Source organism: Trachurus japonicus, chromosome 17 (genome assembly GCF_045865225.1).
Source record: "Trachurus japonicus isolate A0001 chromosome 17, Traja_1.0".
NCBI classification, from domain to species: domain Eukaryota; kingdom Metazoa; phylum Chordata; class Actinopteri; order Carangiformes; family Carangidae; genus Trachurus; species Trachurus japonicus.
Genome location: NC_140923.1, coordinates 16,451,836 through 16,472,136, shown reverse-complemented (window position 1 = coordinate 16,472,136; position 20,301 = coordinate 16,451,836). Strand labels below are relative to the sequence as shown.

Here is a 20,301-nt window from a genome sequence, read left to right as displayed (position 1 = left end):
CTCCGACTGCATCCTGTTCCTTTCTCTTGTCGTCCTCCTAACCTTTTCATTTCTTCCAATAATTTTATCCCCTGCTCTTTCATTCCTTTCCTGTTTCTCACCGTCCTCTGATTAAGACGACGTGATGCGGCTGGGCGGTCACACACTGTGACTAACCCAACACACATACACACACATGGCAGCGAGTCTAAAAACAATGGAGCCCTGTTATTGTTGATGAGAGCCGGTGGCGTGCCCATTGCTGTTCAACCGGTGTGACAGAAATGTTACGGGGACTGCGCTGCTTTTAGACAGTTTTGACCTGGTTTCTGATTGGCTGATGGACATTTTACTAATACAACACACAGTGCTCATCAAAAAAGAAAACACTGTGTGATCCCTCAAGTTAACTTTGCCTCAAGTCTGAAACAGTTGAGTACCAGTTATTGACAGGGATAGGAGGATAGGATTTCTGGGGCCTTCGCACATTCGTCTGGAAAACAAAATATGCCCGTGAGGTGAGACAGTTCAGCTTGTTTCCAACATGACAGGGCCTGTAGGGATATCTGGAAATAGACAGCGTTTCCTTTTAGAAGAGAAAAGCTAGATTCTGACATTGTTTACAGCCATGAGCTCTTGTTTTGTGGTGTTTTTGTTTTTTTTTTGCTTATTTATTCATTGTGATCGTGATGAACTTTTTTTATGGATCTCTGGAGCAAAGAGAGCAATAAGCCTTGATGAGAAGAGTATGGTCTGAATTAAACTGAAATTATACTGAATAAGATTTGACGCTATTTAGTGGTTTGAAGGTAACCACATAAGATCCTCATAAAAATGCCTGATGTTTAATGTCAGCCGACGAACATCCAATATATTTTATATCCTCTGATGTTTATCTTGGCAGCATCATGAGAGTTCTTCATATTAAAAAAAAAAACACACAAAGTTTCCAGCCATCATATTCTCACTACACAAATAAGAAAATCTTGTTCTACTTGTTGTTCAGCGTCTGACGGCGAATGGCTCCATCTGTGACTGACTGTGTGACTGTCTCTTCTTTTGACAGATGGTACTTTGGTAAAATGGGCCGCAAAGACGCTGAGCGTTTGTTATTGCTTCCAGGGAACCAGCGGGGCACTTTCTTGGCACGAGAGAGTGAGACGACCAAAGGTGAGGGGATTAATTCTTTGATAGCAACACATGAGGATAATAATAATAATGGTGACTCTGTAGCTCTAATATGAGAAAATGTTTTTTTTATGTATGTTATTGCATGCCAGGGTCCAGGTCAATCTATGTCATTCACATGCCATATGAATTTATATAAACCAAAGTTGTTTTTTGAGTTTGTTTTAAGTTACTGTGTCTTTTTTTAAAGGGGCCTACTCACTTTCTATCCGCGACTGGGACGAGGTGAAGGGAGACAACGTCAAGCACTACAAGATCCGAAAGCTGGACAACGGTGGTTATTACATCACCACTCGTGCCCAGTTTGAGACGCTTCAGAAGCTGGTGAAACACTACACAGGTACACAAGCACGTCCGCATGCAGGGTAGCTAGCATTTAGACAAATTGATGTTTACAGCAGGGGTTTGATCTGTGTTTTCGAAGGCTTTCTGCAGAACAAGAAGTTCCCTCCTCCTTGCTCTTGTTTCATTTGATATTTCAGCCAACGAGTTGAGCGCTGGCAGAGGAAGGATGCATTATTCAGCTGCAGATCTGCTGCTGGGATGTGTTATTGAATATGTTTAACAGAGGATTTTCTCCTTTCTGCTCTTCTGTTGCAAGCCGTGTCTTCACTGACACGGTCACTGCTCATGACCAAGTGCCAAAAAAAAGCAAAACCATGTAAGATTTAAGCCAAAAGAGCCGTGAATTAAAAAAGAAAAAAAAAAGAAGTCAGAAAAGAAAAAAAAGGCAGCTTTAAGCCTACTGTAATCTGTATTACATGTAGAGGCAGACAGCTCTTACTAAAAATCCCCCTGTGGTGTGTCACAAGAAGGCGTCTGGATGATGTAAACACATGCAGGACAAACTGTTTATTGAAAACTGTGCAGGAATACCTAGAGAGAGGCTAGAAGCAGAATCCATAAACAAGAGGATGTTTGTCATGTGACTCCTTTAACATTTAATTTCTGGTCTCCACATAATTCATGTAATTCACCCACTGCAGTGCTGGTGCTACATTCAAAGCTCTTCTCTCCTTCATATCCATCTAAGTATAGCCTTTTGAAGTCCAAACAGAAGTCGAGAATAATTGAAAAGTCGTGCAGGAGCAGTCGGTAGCATATGCAGTATGTATATGACCCGTAAAGCGTCACAGTTATAATGGGATGGGGGTTTTTTTCTGTGTGCAGAAGTCAAGTGACGTTTCTCAAGATGGTTAATGCAGCAGCTGTCAGCTCTCGTCTGACTCTGTGTGACGAGGCTTTGATGGCACCAACTGCACCTTGATCTTTATGCTCTTTACTGAAACTTCAGTGACATTGTTAAATTCACCACATGTCACATCACTGAGGAGAAATACTAGAAATTCTTCTCTAGAGTTAGAAAATTAATCTTAAAACTTAATTCTAAGAGGACAGACTCATGCATGGGTCAGCAGCTCGCTGTGTTTGCTTCACTGTGCTACAGTTGTCATGTGGCAGCATAATATTTAATTCATCACATCTGCAGTCTCCTCTCGCTATAGAGTGGCTCAGCTTCCTGTTCCTGGACTATGCGTGTGTGTGCACTTAACGTGACTCATACCGAGTTTTAGTTTAACAGGCTGCTCGTATGAAATAAGAGACGGAGCAGTGATCGGCCTCAACTTAAAGCTCTTCCTCCTCCTCCATGTGTCTTTTTCTACGCAGAGCATGCTGATGGTCTGTGCTACAGGCTGACGACTGTGTGTCCCACTGTGAAGCCTCAGACTCAGGGACTGGCTAAGGACGCCTGGGAAATCCCACGAGAGTCCCTCCGACTGGAGGTCAAACTGGGCCAGGGCTGCTTCGGAGAAGTCTGGATGGGTAAGAGACCAATAACTGTACACACAATATTAAACACACACACATATGGTCTGGTAAAGTGCTTTAGAAAGAACCTCTGGGCCTCTGAACACACGCTTTATATCCACTTTTGGCCTCAGTTTAGCTGTTTCAGCAACTATTCTCGATGTCAGCATGACATCAAGAATAGTTGCAGTCTTACACCAACTGGATAACGTGTCAATGCAGTTAAGGAAGAGCAGAGTATGTGTGTGTGTATATATATATATATATATATATATATATTATATATGCGTGTGTGTGCTGTTCATTCCGGTCTAATGAATGGCTGCAAACCACGCTGCATCTTTTAATGTGGAGCCTTTTTATACTTCATTAGAAGAAGGTTGGATGAAATTACATGGTAGAACACAGCTGGGCCCTCAAAGGTCAGCACCATCAAGACTGCTTGCACGTGGTCCCCATGGCAACACTGCGTTATTTTCCTTGAATGGGCTTTGAGCTGAAGTTAATTAATCTAAAGGATATTAAAAAAGATTTATTGGTAATGAAAAAAAAGTAGTGGCTTCATCTATAAAATGTCAGAAAATCGAGAGATTTAAAGCTTAAATATTTAAATTGCTTCACGCTTTTTAATTTAAACGTCATAGAGGAGAAAGAAATTGAATTGAATCTCCATATTGAAGAGGCAGAAGTGAAATGTGAAAGCGTATTAAAAAAAAAAGGAAAAGGAATGAAATACTTATAGCTTTAGGATCCACTGATTGTGGCAGTTCTGCTGAAATAAACCATGTGACCAGGCCGTGAAAGGGGTCAGGGGCTCCTGTGTGACCCACCCTGTCCAAACTGAGGAGGAAAGAGAGTTTAAGCGCCGTCAAATCCGTCAAAAAGCCTCCGTTACGAGGACACGGCTCGAGTCATGTGAGCGTAGAGTGTAGTGTAGTAGTGTGCGGAGGCCTGATGTTGTTGCTGATGTAGGTAGAAACTCTCCGGCAGCTGTTGAGGGATGAGCGGCTGCAGGACGGGTCCTGTCGGGATACACAGGGATTAGTCCGCAGCATCCACTCTACATACAGTACATGCACCATCTATCCTATGTTAACAACACAAACATATCAACACTGTAGCCCTGGTGGTGTTTAACACTAACGCACACATGAATTAGTAAAGAGTAAAACCATGGCATGTAGAGCAGGATCATAAAGCATACATACATACATATACATACATGGCCATTAGGGCTTACATAGGAAAAACAAAACATCCGCTATGCATAATTTATAACTACTGTAAATTGAATGCAAAAAAATAAAATGAATAAAGGTCTGGATGTATTGACCGCCTGAGAAGCGGGTTAGTTTGTAGAATGACTCACATTAGGACAAAATGGAGTGGAAGTGACCTCAGTAAAGAGCTCGCCTCGCTGCCACAGTGGCCCACATACTGATGTAAATGCTGATTACTGATTGATGTTGGTTTCTCTCTCACACACACACAGACACACACAGACACAGACACACACACAGCTCAGTAATCACAGGTCACCTCCTACGCTTCAGTTCTCCAGCCTGGTTGCGAGGCGGGGGCCCTTTTCAGCGAACACGACTCTTCTTTCATCAGCCAGTCTTTCATTAAGCGTGGCCTGGAGCGAGCCTCGACCTGCAAGCCTCCGCTGTGCAATCCCAGGAATCCCTCTCCGTCTCTCCCTGCTCTGTTTGTTCTTGATGGTTTTTTTTTAACTGCTCTCCACACCGAAAATCCTCTACTCTGCTCACGTGCTGTTTGTATTTTTTAAATAAATAATAATGTCCGCTTGTGGCAGTGCAGTATCTCCTATCGCTGTCCACCTCATATTATCATTAGATGTAATCACTGCCCTACTTTCATCTCCCGGCGTGTGAGTGTGTGTCCGTGCAGTTTGTTCAGTATGATTCTTTCATGAAGGTCAGGCCTTGTGACGGAAGCAGCAGATCTCCTGCCTCAGCTCATTGTATGTAAGCAGGGCGTGAGTAAGTGGCTCTCAACCAGGAAGTGGCTGTCATGTTCTCTCTCGCTCTCTCTCTCTGCTCTCTACACAAGGCAGCGCTGCCAGTGATCACTGACTGGTTGGTTTTGGGATTCACATGTCGGTCACTTGAAAGCAGGGAGAGAAAAGTCTTTTACAAAGTGGAAAACTGGAAATGACTTTATCAGTGGTTCCCAAACTTTTTCCCACATGAAAATCTCAAATGTTGGCATTTCACATCTGATCGTCTAACTATACAGAGGCCAGATAATGTCACTTTTATTAATCGTATCAATTAAACACTAGAGTTTGACATCGAGAATCGAGAATAGAAACATTTCAGTTCCACAAGAATCATTAAGAAGTTTTCGGGTGTTTTCACACAAACTGGTGCGGATCAGAAGCAGAAATGATACATGGTTTAATTTTTCAGCTAGTACAGTCTGCGTTCGTTTTCATTAAAAATGAAACTCTGAGAAATAACGCTAAACTTGAACGCAGTACATAAGGACAAGGGTTATTTGTAGCGCTGGTAATTTAATTTTATATCATTTGTATTTACCACTCTCTGCAAATAACAGATTTTGCAAATGAAGCGCGGCTGCAGGAGCAAACTACGGGAGCCTTTTCAGCTCAAACTTGTGGCGTACAATCAGGCAGCTGGTGCAGACCGAGGTTCACATAACAAACCCAGAGTTCATTCATGTGTTTTTCATTCAGGCACGTGGAACGGGACGACCAAGGTGGCGATCAAGACCCTGAAGCCGGGCACCATGTCTCCGGAGGCCTTCCTGCAGGAGGCTCAGATCATGAAGAAGCTCCGACACGACAAACTGGTGCCTCTTTACGCCGTGGTGTCCGAGGAGCCCATCTACATCGTTACTGAGTTTATGGGCAAAGGTGAGGACGCACGCACACAAACAAAATCAGTTGTGAATAAACCCACTGAAAAAGAGTTTGGTTCTGCACTGTTGTTGTTCCCTTAAAGCCCCCCTCCACTTGAAAATATGTTTTTGCTTCTTGCTCTTTCACTTCGTTGTTTGAGCTTCACTGTGCAGAACAACGTACGTTCAGCTTTTGAAACCAAGGGGGCTGTTTTCACATTCATCACAGGTTTGATGTGGTGACTTGAAACTTCCTGTTCACCTTCACTGAAAAGTAGAAAACACACCAGACTTTTACTATTTTTATTTTCTTCCAAGCTGAGTCTCTCTATAGGTCTTCAAACATTAAATGTAACCACAGAATACCTGATGTAGATGTTCTCAGAGTGGGATGACGCTGCGCCAGGAACTGCCTTCTTAAACCTGACCTCAGCTGTTTGTGTGGTTGTTGGTTGTTATTGTTTGCTAGATTAATACCATGGCAACATGCCCAGATGTTAATGAGCCACAGAAATCAGTGCAAATAAACAGTGTTTTACTGCAGTTTTACCTTCTGTTGATGTGTGGTGCAGCCATCCTGGATGTCGAGGTCATGTTCTTCTGACTTTCCACAGACAGGAATCTGACCTCAGAGGGTCTTCTTGATGTTTTCCCCCCAAAAAAGTCCCACTGGGCTGTTCGGATGTAAAACACAATAAATCCTAATCCGTTTTAACGCCCACTTCAAGTGCTTGTGTTAATTAGCCAACAGATTAACGCAGCCCCATGTTCTCAGCAGTGTGAAAATGAGCCAGCTTTCATTTAAAGTTGTTTGACAGCCTCACACTAAGATGTTACATGGAGCTGCACGGCATCATTTAGATGAGATAATGACATAGGAATAAATGTGAGACTTCTGGAGGAAAAAGACCAGGCAATGCACCAGGTTTGAATGAAACCACTGAGAAGAGAGCTGTTAAAGAGGAACTATGCAGGATGTTTAGCTTAGTTATGCTACCTTTTAATTAAACAGCTTTGGAGTAATTGTGATGGTTAAATAAATGACTTAACTTGTTAAGAGGGAGAATGGAGGCTCTCTGCCTTCCACCTAGCTCTTGGCTGAAAAACAGCCTTGCAAGATCAACGACACAAACGCACCCCATAACCCGTAATCTCTTGTTTATGACAGACAAGACTATACAAATATACACGTTTTAACATTGTATATGATATGACGTTATGTAGCGCTCTATTGATTGATTTCTTGCTGGCTTCGTTGTAAACAAATGCACATGGCCAGGAGGAGTGTTAGCAAAACGGCTGAAAAGCGACCAGACTTGCACAATTCTCTTTTAATTAACTAATTGTACCCTGCACTATTATAAATGAGTACACTTTAACAGTTGAAACTAAGATGTTAACTGTTATTTAAAGTAGAAGGAGCCAGTAAAGCCTGAAGAAAGCCTCCGGAGAGCTTTGCCAACAGTCGTGTTGCCTCGAGTGCAGTTGATGCTTTGTTTATCTTGGATGCTCTGACTCTGCCTGACAGTGGTCTCGTTATCTCTTGACAGGTAGTTTACTGGACTTCCTGAAGGAGGGAGATGGTAAATATCTGAAGCTGCCTCAGCTGGTGGACATGGCCTCACAGGTAGGAACCAAACGCAAAAAGCATCTGAATATGAACACAGACTCTGCCTGTTTTTAACCAAACAGTGTGAGGGCAGGATTATCACACTTCAGCAATAAAACAATGAGTTCCATGTGGACAAGTGTGTGTAGGTGTGCTGAGAGGCAAATACTCAGTTGTCTGTGAATAAGGGTTTCATTTTGTTCTCCATCTGCCTCTCATATTTTTTTAATATCCAACCTGACATCTCTACCTTCCCCTCCCTCCCCTTTTCACCGGTCTATGTGCTTCCCCTCGTTTCCCACCACTTAACTGCCTGTAGCACTTAAACACTGCTCATCAGAGGCCACTTAAGCTCCCTAGTTCACTCACCCACTGTGATCTGCTCTTAATTCACCTCTCCACACACCCCTCCCCTCCTCCCCTGCTCCCCCCACCCCGCTCCCCGCTCCCCGCTCCTCACTCAGCCAAGTGGAAAAGTGTTTGAGAATTAGACTGAGGCGGCCTGAAACCCTGAGACGCCTCTGAGGGAGTTGACAGCCAGTGTGAAGAGGTGCTGGATGATGTGTCAGAGATTTATTATCCAGTTGTTTGTGTTGTCGCAGGTGCTGATAATTTTTTTTTTTTTTTTTTTTTGGTCATTTTGTGTTTTCATCTTTTATTAAAATCTGGGTCAAATGTAACGGGAATGAAGGACCTCTCAAAAAATCTATAAAAAATCCATTCATTCCAACTGCAATCAACAGTAGAGGAATTTCAGTACCTCAATAGCTATTTGCCACTGGTCATTTTCTTTTAAGTATCAATATGTGTGGTTTATTTTTCTTATTCATCTGGCATACTTTTTTTATTGTGTATTTTTAGGTCTTTTTAAATGTCTTGTGTGTAAAGGTGGTGTTGAGCCCTGTCAAAGATACATTTCTGTTACCCTTTGGTTTCAGACAAATACATTTTCTATTCTTCTATTTCTATTCTCGCGAGCAGTTTGACGTGGTCGCGGCGTCCTGATGCTGTTCTCTGTCTTTATCTGTCCTGTTCAATCCGGTCCCCAGATCGCTGACGGCATGGCCTTCATCGAGAGGATGAACTACATCCACAGGGACCTGAGAGCTGCCAACATCCTGGTGGCTGATAACCTGGTGTGTAAGATCGCCGACTTTGGCCTGGCCCGACTCATCGAGGACAACGAGTACACCGCCAGACAAGGTGCGTGTGTGTGTGTGTGTGTGTGTGCTGAGAGCTGGATGCCTTTACTGCACATGCTAGAAATAAACCGTAAAGTTATTCTGAATACTTAATTCCTACCCTGTACCTTGAATTCAACTCTTAGCACCGTTACAGCACTGATGGCTTTAGCTTCATCAAATCATTGATTGATTGATTATCACTCATTGGATGCTATGGGTGGTAAACTGAATGTGTTTGTGTGTTGATAACTGGGCATTAAAAGCTATTTGAAGACATCATTTGTAGTTGGGATTATAAGGACATTTTTCACTCTTCATTGTTTTGTTTTGTTTTTCTAGACCAAAATGTTGATTGATCAAAAACATTTGAATTAGTTGGTGATGGAAATAGTTATTACTGACGTATCAGTATCAGTTTTTTTATTTCTTTCAGGAACTTTCAGGAACTAACATTTATACATCATATCCTTAATGGATATGATGTAGTATATGATGACACATTTCTGTTACAGGCCATAAAGTTTGACTCATATTTAAAGCTGAAATGATTTGTTGAATAACCGTTCAAATCAGGAGAAAATAATTATTTTGAAGGAAGAAGTCAAAACAGTTTCTGGCTTAAGAGAATTTGTTGCTCATTTTACAAACAAAACCTTTTACACCTGATTAATTTGATTAAATGTTTATCAAATAAATCCATCATGAAATGATCCTGATTATTTTGATTTTGATTTCAAACTCAGTCCATCCTGTTTGATTGTTCCCTGTTTCTTTACCAGGTGCTAAATTCCCCATCAAGTGGACGGCCCCTGAAGCTGCCCTCTACGGCCGCTTCACCATCAAATCAGACGTCTGGTCGTTTGGTATACTACTGACGGAGCTGGTGACCAAGGGCAGAGTACCGTACCCAGGTGAGGATGAGGAGAGCGACACATCCCTGAGCTGATCGCATCATGTGATCTTTACATTTTTCCACTGTCCAGAATAATTTGCCCCCCCAAAAAAAAAGACCATGAATGTGCTGTTGTCAGGTTTTTCCTCACAGGAATTCATTCATTCATTCGTTTCAGCATCAGGTTTATTCCAACGTGCTCTTTCTATTTCAGAGGCTTTTTCTCACACAGGCAGATCAGAATAGAGCTGCATATAGATGATATGAGTCAACGCAGATGTCTAATGACTTAACAGTACGTGGGGAAAGTACCCCCCGCCCCTCCTCTCCTCCCCCCCCCACCCCACCCTCCCCGTCGGCTGCCTCGTCACGTCTGCCCCCTGCTGTGTGTGAGCGGTACTGCAGCAGGCCTGGTGTTGACAGGGTTTGACTGGCACTGATTACAGCGTGTGCCATATGGCAGACTTAACCACCATCTCTTGTAGAGGGCCATCTGGCTCCTGTGGCCATCTTGGTTTCAGCACAAACCATTCGGTCTAATTAATTCACCACAGAGGCTGAACGTCCCCTCTCTCTCTCCTTCCCCCGTCTCAAAATTGTTATATGACTCACTCGACATTTGTGGCTCTGGTCCCGCCGTGCTGCAGTCTTTTTGAGGAGCTGTTTCTGTTGCTTTGCTTGATAGCGTGGAAGCAGCAGTGGGAGGCAGGTATACTAAGCATCTGCATGGGAACGCATCATCTGATTCTATTTTAGGCCCTCTCTACATATATATGTATATTTAGATACCTACACACACTCTCATATATGACAGGCATGTTATTAGAGCTGAGGATTTCAGACTCGCGACATAAATCACGCTAACACCTCGACATCTGCCGTACCGCCGCCACCATATCCTGGTTTCAGCAGTTGCTGCGGGCCTTTCCTCTCTCCGAGTGTGAGATAATCTGATCCCCACTCTCCCACAGAGAGACGAGGGGGTGGGGGGGTGGGGGAGGGGGTTGAAGGAGGAGAGGAGAGGAGGATGCGGCTGTGACCACGACTGTGACTCGGTGTCGTAACCTCTTTTAGCTGCAGTTAAGCTCCCCGCGGAGTCGTTTCTGTGCGGTGTCACAGGGTTCAGGATCCCTGTCTTCCTGCCTTGGGAAGGAATCTGCATCTCTGCTGCTCCAGCGGGGCAGGAAGAGGCCGCAGCGCTGCTTGGTTTTTGTCTGAAATCCCTGCATCAGATACAAACAGTCTTTTGTGTACAGAGCCGTTACCTATGGAGATTTGAGCATCGCATCCAAACAGCTGTGCTCCAACACTCTGACATTTCACTTTCTGATCCCATTTCTCATTTCGACAAAACACTAACAATGTTTTTTTTTTTTTTTCGCTGTACGTGTTAAAACCAAGAAATTGTCAACAAGTCTAACAGGAAATAATGACCCAACTTTCACAAAGGCTGTTGAGTTTTTATGAGATTTTTTATTTTTTTATTTCTCCTTTGACACGATGGTTTGCGTGGGCACACTCTCCCACAGTCGACTGCATGATGCAAACATTTTCTGCTGCCTCAGGCTGCACACTGGGTAGTTTTCTAATTAAAACTTTTTTACCATTTCCCTTTTTCACCTCAAAACTTTGGTACAAATCCAACGCAAATAAGCTTGGATGACCGACCGAGGGCAGAGTGACACTGATGTGATTATATTAAAACAAAAAGAAATTCATGGTTTGTCTGTCTCTTGTTGGGTTGGTTTTCATTTAAGTGGCATTTTATTTTATTATTTTAGTAGCATGTCTCATCTTTATTTGTTTGGTTGTCTTTTTGTTTTTCAGGCATGGTGAATCGAGAGGTACTGGAGCAGGTGGAGAGAGGGTACCGCATGCCGTGCCCCCAGGGCTGCCCAGACTCTCTGCATGAGTTGATGAGGCAGTGCTGGAAGAAGGACCCGGATGAGAGGCCCACGTTCGAGTACATCCAGTCCTTCTTGGAAGACTACTTCACAGCTACAGAGCCACAGTACCAGCCGGGGGACAACCTCTAGTCTGGGGGCATCTGGGGGGCGGCGAACTCTGGCACTACAGAGAAGGTACATCAGCGGAGATCAAAACTTGGGATGATGAGAGAAGTTCAGCGAAGCCGCGGACGCTTTGCCGAAGCTGCAGAGAAAAGAGGTTTCACAAACTAGTCCACACCCCACACTGGCATACTTGCACGTGCAAGGAAAAACAAAAGGTGTTTTCTGAAGTAGAGGTTTGTCCCTTGTGTTTAACCGGGGACCAAATGTTGCGGAAGGTTGTCCGAGCGTGCAGATTGATGCTGGTACGTTGAGCTCTGGGAACCCTGCTAATCAGAATAATCCATACGGACTGGCCACAACACTGTGATCAATAAGAGAGGGATTATCTCCTAATTCAACTTTTTTTTTTTTTTTTACTTTTTTTAAAATGATAAATATCCCCCATCTGCTCCAATTCCCCCCTTCTTATTTTATTTTATTTTATTTTATTTTACAAACACAGTTCTTTGATATTGGAGTCAAGATCTTTTATATGTACATGTGTTTGGTTTGAACATGTAGGTCGAAGAGTACGTTTTTTTTTGTTGTTTTTTTAAAGTGACCAACAACTGTGGTTGAGTTGTGAGTATGTGCTGTGACTGTAAAGCGTTGATGGAGGAGGGTGAAGTGGAGCAAAGTAAACAGGTGAAGTGCGTGGATGCAAGAATGTACCGAGAGATCGAACCAGATGTACATACGGTATGTGTTAAAAAAAGAAAAAGTATTTTTCGCAGGTGTGATCAGGAGGACGAATGAGAATATGAAAGTGATTTTTGCATGATTCTTTTTTAACACAGTCACTTGAATGGGAAATCACGTCAGTTTATTATGCTTGTACTTTTTTTTTTTTTTTCATTTAAATTGGGGACTTGAAATCATAAAGAGGTATTTTGATATTTTACAGGTGCAAAACAGTTTTAACATTTTATAAATGTTTTGAAATGGACACTTCAGCTGTGAAATTGAATCTGAAGTTAACATCTTGTCTTTTCTTTTGTCGCACAACTCTGCTGTACGTGGACTCTAACATAGTTCTCCTTATATCGCACACACATCTGCACGGTTTTTAACGCTGCAGTAGATGAGTCATCCTGGTTTTTTTTGATGGTACAGGGAACCGTTAGATCTGCAGCTGTAGTATTTCTTCCTCTTCTCAGTTAGATCCCACCGAGCTTTGACTAAACACCAGTGTCCTTAGTCCCGTGTCTGCTGGAGGGAAAGTTATATCCAAAGCCAACACCAACGCAAAAAAAAACAAACAAATCTCTTCATTTGTAAATGCAACTATGCAAATCCATCAACTGATGTTTACCTGAACGTCTCGAATGGTATTTGCGGATGTGTGAAAGTCCCTTTATGGTTTTTTTATCATTTCAATTCCCCGTGGTGGAGATATGTTGGATCACTCCTGGATAAAAGTAACTAGACGGCACAGTGAAAAATAAATAAACAAACACCTTGCACACACTGTGGTCCAGAAGGGGCTTTAGTGCTTTTTATAGAGATTGAAAATATAAAAGTCCTGTTACATGGCGAAAAGTGTCCAGATGTGTGTGATGATGATCTGAGAAGATGTAATTCAGCAAGAAAGCTCAAGAATTGGACAAAGATGTGAACTTTTCTCTCTTTTTTTTAATGTATTTCCTTTCTGTGCGTCACTCACGAGAACCTAATATCTGATTGTTCCTAAAGACGGGGACTTGAACTAGTGGGGAGATAATAATGACATTACTGAGAATGGTAACTAATAATGATTTTGTACAGAAAAAATAAAAGTTTTACTCAAAGGTTTCCCTCGAGTGTCTTTTTTCTTTTCTTTTTTCTTGGCAAAAGACAGAGATTCTGACATCTCTGTTTTCTGGCTGAGCTACAAAGCAGCAGAGTCGAGCTTCAGCATGAATCATTCAAGACTCCTGTCGGTGAAACACGTTTCATTTTTCCAGCGTTTTTGAACCGAGTCCCACTGTTTCTTTGGGTTTTTGTATTTGTTTTTATTTATTTACACCAGTTGGGCAACAGGTAAGAAGTGCTTCGACTTCTTTGTACATTCAATGAACAGTAGTTAATGGCAGCGTTCAACTTAATATATTTACATGTCAACAAGATCATGCCTACTCCACAGGAACACAATCTAGTTCTGTTCACAAGAAAAGGAGCTGGGAGGAGCTCAGAGAAGGAGAAGCACTGTCGATTTATTCGTCCTCAAACCTGTAAAGACAGAGAGTGCACATGTTTGTTTATATCTTACACTGAATATATAGTATAGGGAAAAAATCTACAAGCACTTAAAAAAAGAAAAAGATCTACAATCAGAGAAGAAAAGATACAATGGTGACACTTGTTATTACTGACATAGGAGACACTGAACGTCTCTCACCTGACCATCTCCTTGTACTTGTCCAGAGCCTCCTGGGCCACGTATTGGATGAAGGCCGGGTCCTGCAGCTCCAGCTCCCCGGGGACAGAGAGGGTGAGTGGGGGAGAGTTCATGATGTTCACCTGCACTTTGGTCCCAGTCACAGACATGTTCTGTTCATCGTGGCTCTTTGGCGCCACCTGGAGAGTTAGAGATGGTATTGTGAGATTTTTTTTTCTTTTCTTCAACCTTACCACTGCTGTGGCAGGCTTTTGTGTATTTATTTATTATTTATAAGTAAAGCACACATCTTAGCTCAGATTTCAATCAGCTGAAGTAGTGAAGTTATTTTGGCAGTTATAACATAAGAAAGATTTTTGTCTTGGTGTTTTGCTGACTTTCCTAGACCACCTCAGTCCAGTCTGGTCAGTTTTCCAGTGTTAAAGGGGACATATTAAGGAAATGTCACTTTTTGAAGGCTCTTTACCATATATTTGGGTGTTTGTCTTGCCTTCCGGCCCCCAAAATGTGAGAATTGACAAAAAAATCTGTAATGTGCAGGCTCCCTAGGTTGAAATCCACATGGTTTTATGAGCTGTTCCCTCAGTTGTCTTCCAGTGATGTAACTAGGATTTGAATTTGCATAACACCACCCCTACCTGGGACCGGTAGAAGGGGCGGGGCAAGCAGTGGTGTATTTACATTTAAAGGGACAGCCACAGGCTCTGAAACCAGCCGTTCTGAACAGGGCTGTTTTGAGAGTACGAAAAGAGCTGTGATGTTTGATCCTTGGGGTATTTTGACCAAAGCATGTCACAGACATGTCTTTAAGACACCTGGGAATTATTCTGATGTGTGGAAATGGGGCATAAAATGTCTCTTTTAAAGCCCTAGCCTTATTAATTGATTGTTGATAATAATGTATGATCACTAATCTCGGTCCTGTCCTTCCTCCTGCTCACCATGGTGATACGGAAGATGTTCTCAAGAGAGCTGTCGTTGTTCACAGCCTGAGCCACCCAGCTGAACTCAGCAGCCATGTTACTGAGCCAGTTGACCGTTTCATCAGTGTGGCGCTGGACGATGGACAGGATCTCGTCGTACTGCTCTTTGGACACGTCCACCAGCTGGGAGACCTCGTCCAGCTCCACGTGCAGCTCACGGACACTGGGGCATTCTGGGGGAAACAGCAGGGAGAGAGAGACAGAGAGGATGGATCAGATGAGCTGCGTGAAGAAGATATGGTCTGAGATGATGATCGGCGGTGTGAGAGTGGGTGGTGGCGGTGCTCCACCTGTGAGCAGCGCTCCCTGGCAGACTTCACACTGGCTCTGCAGCTGCCAGCACTCTGAGGTCTGTTTGCGAAGGTCTCTGCACAGCCTGCGGTTCTGCAGGAAACGAGGGAAACTTTTCCTCTCTACACCAAAGAGAAAACATAGTCACATTTAAATTATGTTCAGGTGCAACTTTTAATCTGTCATCCTGACCGATAGAATTTGTACATTTGTATTTAAGGAAGCTGAGGACTTTTCATATTGAGAGTTCACTCATGAAAATGTTTTACTCATCATTTGTTGAGTCTATACTTGTATGTTTGGCAATCTCAGCCTGTTTTCGCTGAGAAATGTTGTTAAACAGTGCTGGAAGATCATTGATGTAAATCTAAATGATCTCAGCCAGGTCTATCAGGTAGGTCAGGGCCATCCAATAGGCTTTATGCACAGCTCCACTACTTCCTGAACTTAAACAAGCTCCTTTATTTCCTGTCTTACATTATTGGACAAACCGATTAATCCAGGTGTGTCTGACTCAGTACCTCAGTAGTCACAACAATGGTCAGACACACCTGGATTAAACAGTTTGTCCAATAATGTAAGACAGGAAATAAAGGATCTTTTTTAAATAAAGGAAGTAGTGGAGCTGTGCATAAAGCCTATATCCAAATCCAATCGATTTCTGAGATCATTCCATCTTAAATATCTTAATCAACTGTAGTTGTGAATTATCTTCTCTTATTCATGACATCTGTGTTAATTGTATTTTTGTATTCATACTTAACAACTTCATATGGGGACAATAAAGATTTCAGCTCCACTACTTCCTGAAACTGATTAATCAGTTTGTCCAATAATGTAAGTTCTCCACCCAGAGTTACCGACTGGAGGGTTTTCATTCATCCAATCACACTTATAGCACAGGAAAGCTGTCATCTTAGTATATTTCTGACACATCTGGGCCCCAGTATTATACCTCTCTTCTTCTCTTCCTCCACCGCCTCATGGAGGTCATCAAACACTTGGGTCACCACGGCTCCAAATTCCTCCACCACGCTCTTTCCAAAGTCAAAGAAGGAGTCGAGCACCTCCTCCAGGCCCACGCCCTGCAGGAAGCCGGAGTCCCGTCCCGGGTAGAAGGGGTCGGCGGCGCTCTCCTCCTCCTCCATCATCAGGGCGTCGGTGTCGTTGAGGAAGGCCGCCTGCAGGACTTTGTCCAGCCTGCTGCTCATCCTGGACACCAGGGCCACGCTGCGGTTCACCACTGTGCCCACTTTGGTCATCAGGCGGGTGAAGGAGTCCTCGATGCGGACGATCTCTGTGTCGGAGGTCTCAGCGCCCTGGTTCACCAGGATGTCTCCCGTGTCCATGGGAGGTTCACGGGGACCGAAGCGCCTCGACACTTTACGGAAGAAATTCTCCACCTGCAATATAGGAAGGTGGTTTATTTTTTACACTCCTAATCTGAGAGTTGCAGGATGATTGCAGGGTTCACACTGTTGCACTTTTCTGGGTTATTTTAAAGGGATAGTTCACCCAAAATTCAAATTTCACTCATTATCTACTCACCCTCATGTCGACTAAGAGCTGGGAGAAGTTTCAGAGTCCTCCGTGCCTTCTCTGAGTTACAGCGGGGCTCCGTGCAGCACTGCATGTCCATATGACGGTTGCGAACGGGCCTCACTTTTCTTCGTCCAAAAAGACACACCAAAAAAACATCCAAATACCTCCATAGTGCTTGCTCTGCTACAAACAAGCTTAAAACCTATACTTATTTAATTTTTTTCGGAACAATTTCTCATGTTGGGGCTTCAATACAAGAGGGACATTACAGACAAGCACTATGGAGGTATTTAGATGTTTTTTGGTGTGTCTTTTTTTGTTACGAAGAAAAGTGAGGCCCGTTCGCAACCGTCATATAGACATGCAGTGCTGCACGGAGCCCCGCTGTAACTCTGAGAAGGCACGGAGGACTCTGAAACTTCTCCCAGCCCTTAGTCGACATGAGGGTGAGTAGATAATGACTGAAATTTGAATTTTGGGTGAACTATCCCTTTAACATTTATAAAGGTGTAAACATGTTAGATAATTAACTGTGCATGTGTCACGTGTCTGACAAATGTCTTATGTGACTGATTTAACACCTCAGAGAACAGGGGATTGATAACACAGACAGAAGTTAAGGGAAGTTTTCTTTGCAGCAGGTTGGAGGTGAGAGAGAGAGAAGAACAGCTGAGGTCGACGCTGCTGTTTTCATACCTTTGCGTGGAAAGTTGCAAACCCCCTACGGCAAGTGGAGGTGTAGAAAGATTTACATGCATCCTCCAGGCAGGGTCTGCACTTCTCCCACTCAGACTGCAGGGAGTCTTTACACTGCTCCTCTGCCTCCTCCAGCTTCTCCGTCACCTCCTTGGCCAGCTGGGCTGCCCCCTGGTGGCAGGAAGAGGAACATGTCATCATCATGTGTTTTTCCTCCCCTCCTGTGTTTTTCATCTCTGTGTCTGTTTAAGGAAAGGTGAGAGTCACTCCTACCTGCTTCTTGTCGCTGCTGTGTCTCAGAGACTTCATGAGGTGCTCGTGTTTCTGCTCGTTCCTCCACATCACCTCCTTCATCTGCTTCACCCCGAACAGCGCTCTCCTCACCTCCTCATCCACCAGCTTCTCCCCATCCACAGACAACCCTGGAGAGAAGACAGAGGGAGAGGACAAACCTGGGTGAGGTGACTTTTATTTACACTTATGCAACAACATAGTTTTTTACAGTCAAAGTAGCAAAAGTTTGTTGACTCGATAACAAATTAAAAAATATATTTCGATGTTATTTTTATCTTAACATCTAAACCGAATCCAGCAACACAATCAAAACAGTATACATTTACTATCATATATACAGGTGCATCTCAATAAATTAGAATATCTATGAATTAGAAAAGTAAATTTCCAGTAGTTCAAATAGCCCCAACAAAGTATTGGGTGCACATAGATGGACATACTTTTCAGAGGGCCAACATTTACATATTAAAAATGTTTTTTTAATTGGTATTTTGTAATATTTTTTTGAGATACTGAATTTTAGGTCTTCATGTAAGCCATAACCATTACATTTAAAGAAATTAAAGGAAGAAAGACATGAAATGTTTAATTCTGTGTGTAATGGATCTGTGTAATCACTTTTTGAATTGACTTTACTGACATAAATACATTTTTCCATGATATTCTAGTTTATTGAGATGCACCTGTACATGTATGCAGCAGCCTGGCATATGTGTTGATATTGACTGAAAAGAAACTAAGATAAGATAAATGTGCCATCTCACTTTCTAAGGTGTCCTCTGAGACGTCTTTAGGTTGGTCCTCGGGAGCGGAGTTGAGGACGCCCAGTGTCACCACCAGAACAGCCAGACCAAGCAGGAGCTTCATTGTTGAGCTCAGTGTTAGACGAGGAAGAAAGAAAAACCTGCCGAGGAAAGGCTGAAAGGAAACGACAAGAGTGGTCCTGTCACAATGGTAAGTATCTGCGCACACACGTACAGTGTATGAACTTGTGTGGTAAATGGGAAGCTAAAACAACAGGTGCTATCTAATCTAATCTGATCCAGAGAGATAATAGGATTTGAGTTTGAGGATGATTAAACATCAACAAAACTGTGCGTGGTCATAAGTAGGTCTGCCACTTGGTGGTGCCGCACATCTGATCTGTCCCCTCTGCGTCCGACAGGAACTTAGACAGAGGACTGATGGTTTTAGTTGGTCTGATAAAGATGCAACAGAAACTATATCACCTATATCTGAATTTTAAAACAGATTTCTGGAGAACAGGAGATCAGTAGAGATATAGATATAGTGTTTACCTCCCCACCTACTTTCATCATGTGTGACTGAATCTTATTGTTATACATGCTTTGTCTGTCCACACTTAAAAACTCCTCTCTTTCCTACTTCTGTACACTCTTTATTTCTGATGAGGACAGTTTTACTCTTGTTATCTTTTCTTTAAGACATCAGTAGGTGAGCCGTAGGGGGTGAGACATCTAATAAGATGCATCACAGGCTTCACCTCGGCTTCAAAACTTGGCAGGCTTTGTTTATGTCTGGGCCATCTGCTGTGTTGGGAGGCTGCGCGCCTTCGACTAACACACACACACACACACAAAAAAAAAAACACCTTGCACACATGAAAACCTTGAGAAGATCCTGACATCTTTGTTTATTTACGTTGTTGTTTGTTCACAAGTCAGCACTGGAGACACTGCTCCAGTTTAACCACACGAGCACTTACACAAGTTAATGTCCGGCAGGGATTTACAGTAAACAGGGATGTACTCGTTTGACTTATTTCATAATGGGTTTAAGTTGCGTAGACAATCAGCTCCATTATACACCACTCACAACATGTCTAACAGGGATTTATAACAGTGTTTACAATAATAAAGAAGGTGAATTTAATGCCTTTAATGTCTTGAACCTAGACACAAATGTACAATTCTGAATTTAAAATAAGTTAAAATCAACAAAAACAGCATCTTCTAATAAAGTAAAACCTAAAATGAATAATTTTAGATGAAATGTGTAATTTACTATATGCTAAGAAATTGATTATCAGTTATTTCCAGAGGGGCAAATATTTATTCAAAAATGCATCACACTGGAAGGGAATATTAAGACAAACACATATGAAAAGCAATATTATGATGGAAAAAAAAAAATCCATCATAGTTACCATGACAACAAAGAAACTTACCAGCAGATGAGTGAAGCTGCGACTCCACCGGCAGGAATAAACAAAGTGCTCAGTGTGGACGGTGCTCTTGAAGTTATCTTGACTTGACCAGGTCTATTTGTGCTCTTTCCACCCGAGCTTCATCCTATTACTGTCTTTACTTGATGCTGATGCCCCTTAATCCAGCGCTGGACTCGCTGCCAGAGTAGAGGTGTGTGTGTTTGCATAAGAGCTTGCTTAGTCATATCAGAGACAGAGACAGAGGGCGACCACGAATGTCACTCAGCACTTGGCCAGTGACAACGATCCGTTTGTGCTCAGTTTAGATCAGACACATAATCATTAGTTTAAAAAAC

At 42.8% G+C, this 20,301-nt stretch overlaps 2 protein-coding genes across 4 annotated transcripts in view; one reads left to right on the top strand and one right to left on the bottom strand.

Annotated features, from left to right (window-relative positions):
- yes1 (YES proto-oncogene 1, Src family tyrosine kinase) overlaps positions 1-13,382 on the top strand; it is a 29,193-nt gene extending 15,811 nt beyond the window's left edge. For both annotated transcript variants that reach the window (XM_085803950.1, XM_085803949.1), the window contains 8 exons: positions 1,046-1,149; positions 1,358-1,507; positions 2,836-2,991; positions 5,696-5,875; positions 7,410-7,486; positions 8,518-8,671; positions 9,432-9,563; positions 11,372-13,382. In XM_085803950.1, the coding sequence (XP_085660076.1) occupies positions 1,046-1,149; positions 1,358-1,507; positions 2,836-2,991; positions 5,696-5,875; positions 7,410-7,486; positions 8,518-8,671; positions 9,432-9,563; positions 11,372-11,580 (1,162 nt within the window). In that variant the 3' untranslated portion in view covers positions 11,581-13,382. The remainder of the gene's footprint in view (positions 1-1,045; positions 1,150-1,357; positions 1,508-2,835; positions 2,992-5,695; positions 5,876-7,409; positions 7,487-8,517; positions 8,672-9,431; positions 9,564-11,371) is intronic.
- The window catches only part of clul1 (clusterin-like 1 (retinal)), a 279,095-nt gene extending 259,022 nt beyond the window's left edge, over positions 1-20,073 (bottom strand). Inside the window, exons 1-9 of one of the 2 annotated variants that reach the window (XM_085803952.1) lie at positions 19,955-20,073; positions 18,543-18,682; positions 17,758-17,906; positions 17,485-17,655; positions 16,202-16,649; positions 15,246-15,368; positions 14,914-15,128; positions 13,973-14,151; positions 13,236-13,803 (exon numbers count right to left, since the gene is read on the bottom strand). In XM_085803952.1, the coding sequence (XP_085660078.1) occupies positions 13,788-13,803; positions 13,973-14,151; positions 14,914-15,128; positions 15,246-15,368; positions 16,202-16,649; positions 17,485-17,655; positions 17,758-17,906; positions 18,543-18,645 (1,404 nt within the window). In that variant the 5' untranslated portion in view covers positions 18,646-18,682; positions 19,955-20,073 and the 3' untranslated portion in view covers positions 13,236-13,787. Of the gene's footprint in view, positions 1-13,235; positions 13,804-13,963; positions 14,152-14,913; positions 15,129-15,245; positions 15,369-16,201; positions 16,650-17,484; positions 17,656-17,757; positions 17,907-18,542; positions 18,683-19,954 lie in introns of those variants that run through there. The other variant, XM_085803953.1, reaches the window with a different exon arrangement.
- Positions 20,074-20,301: the final 228 nt, after the last annotated feature.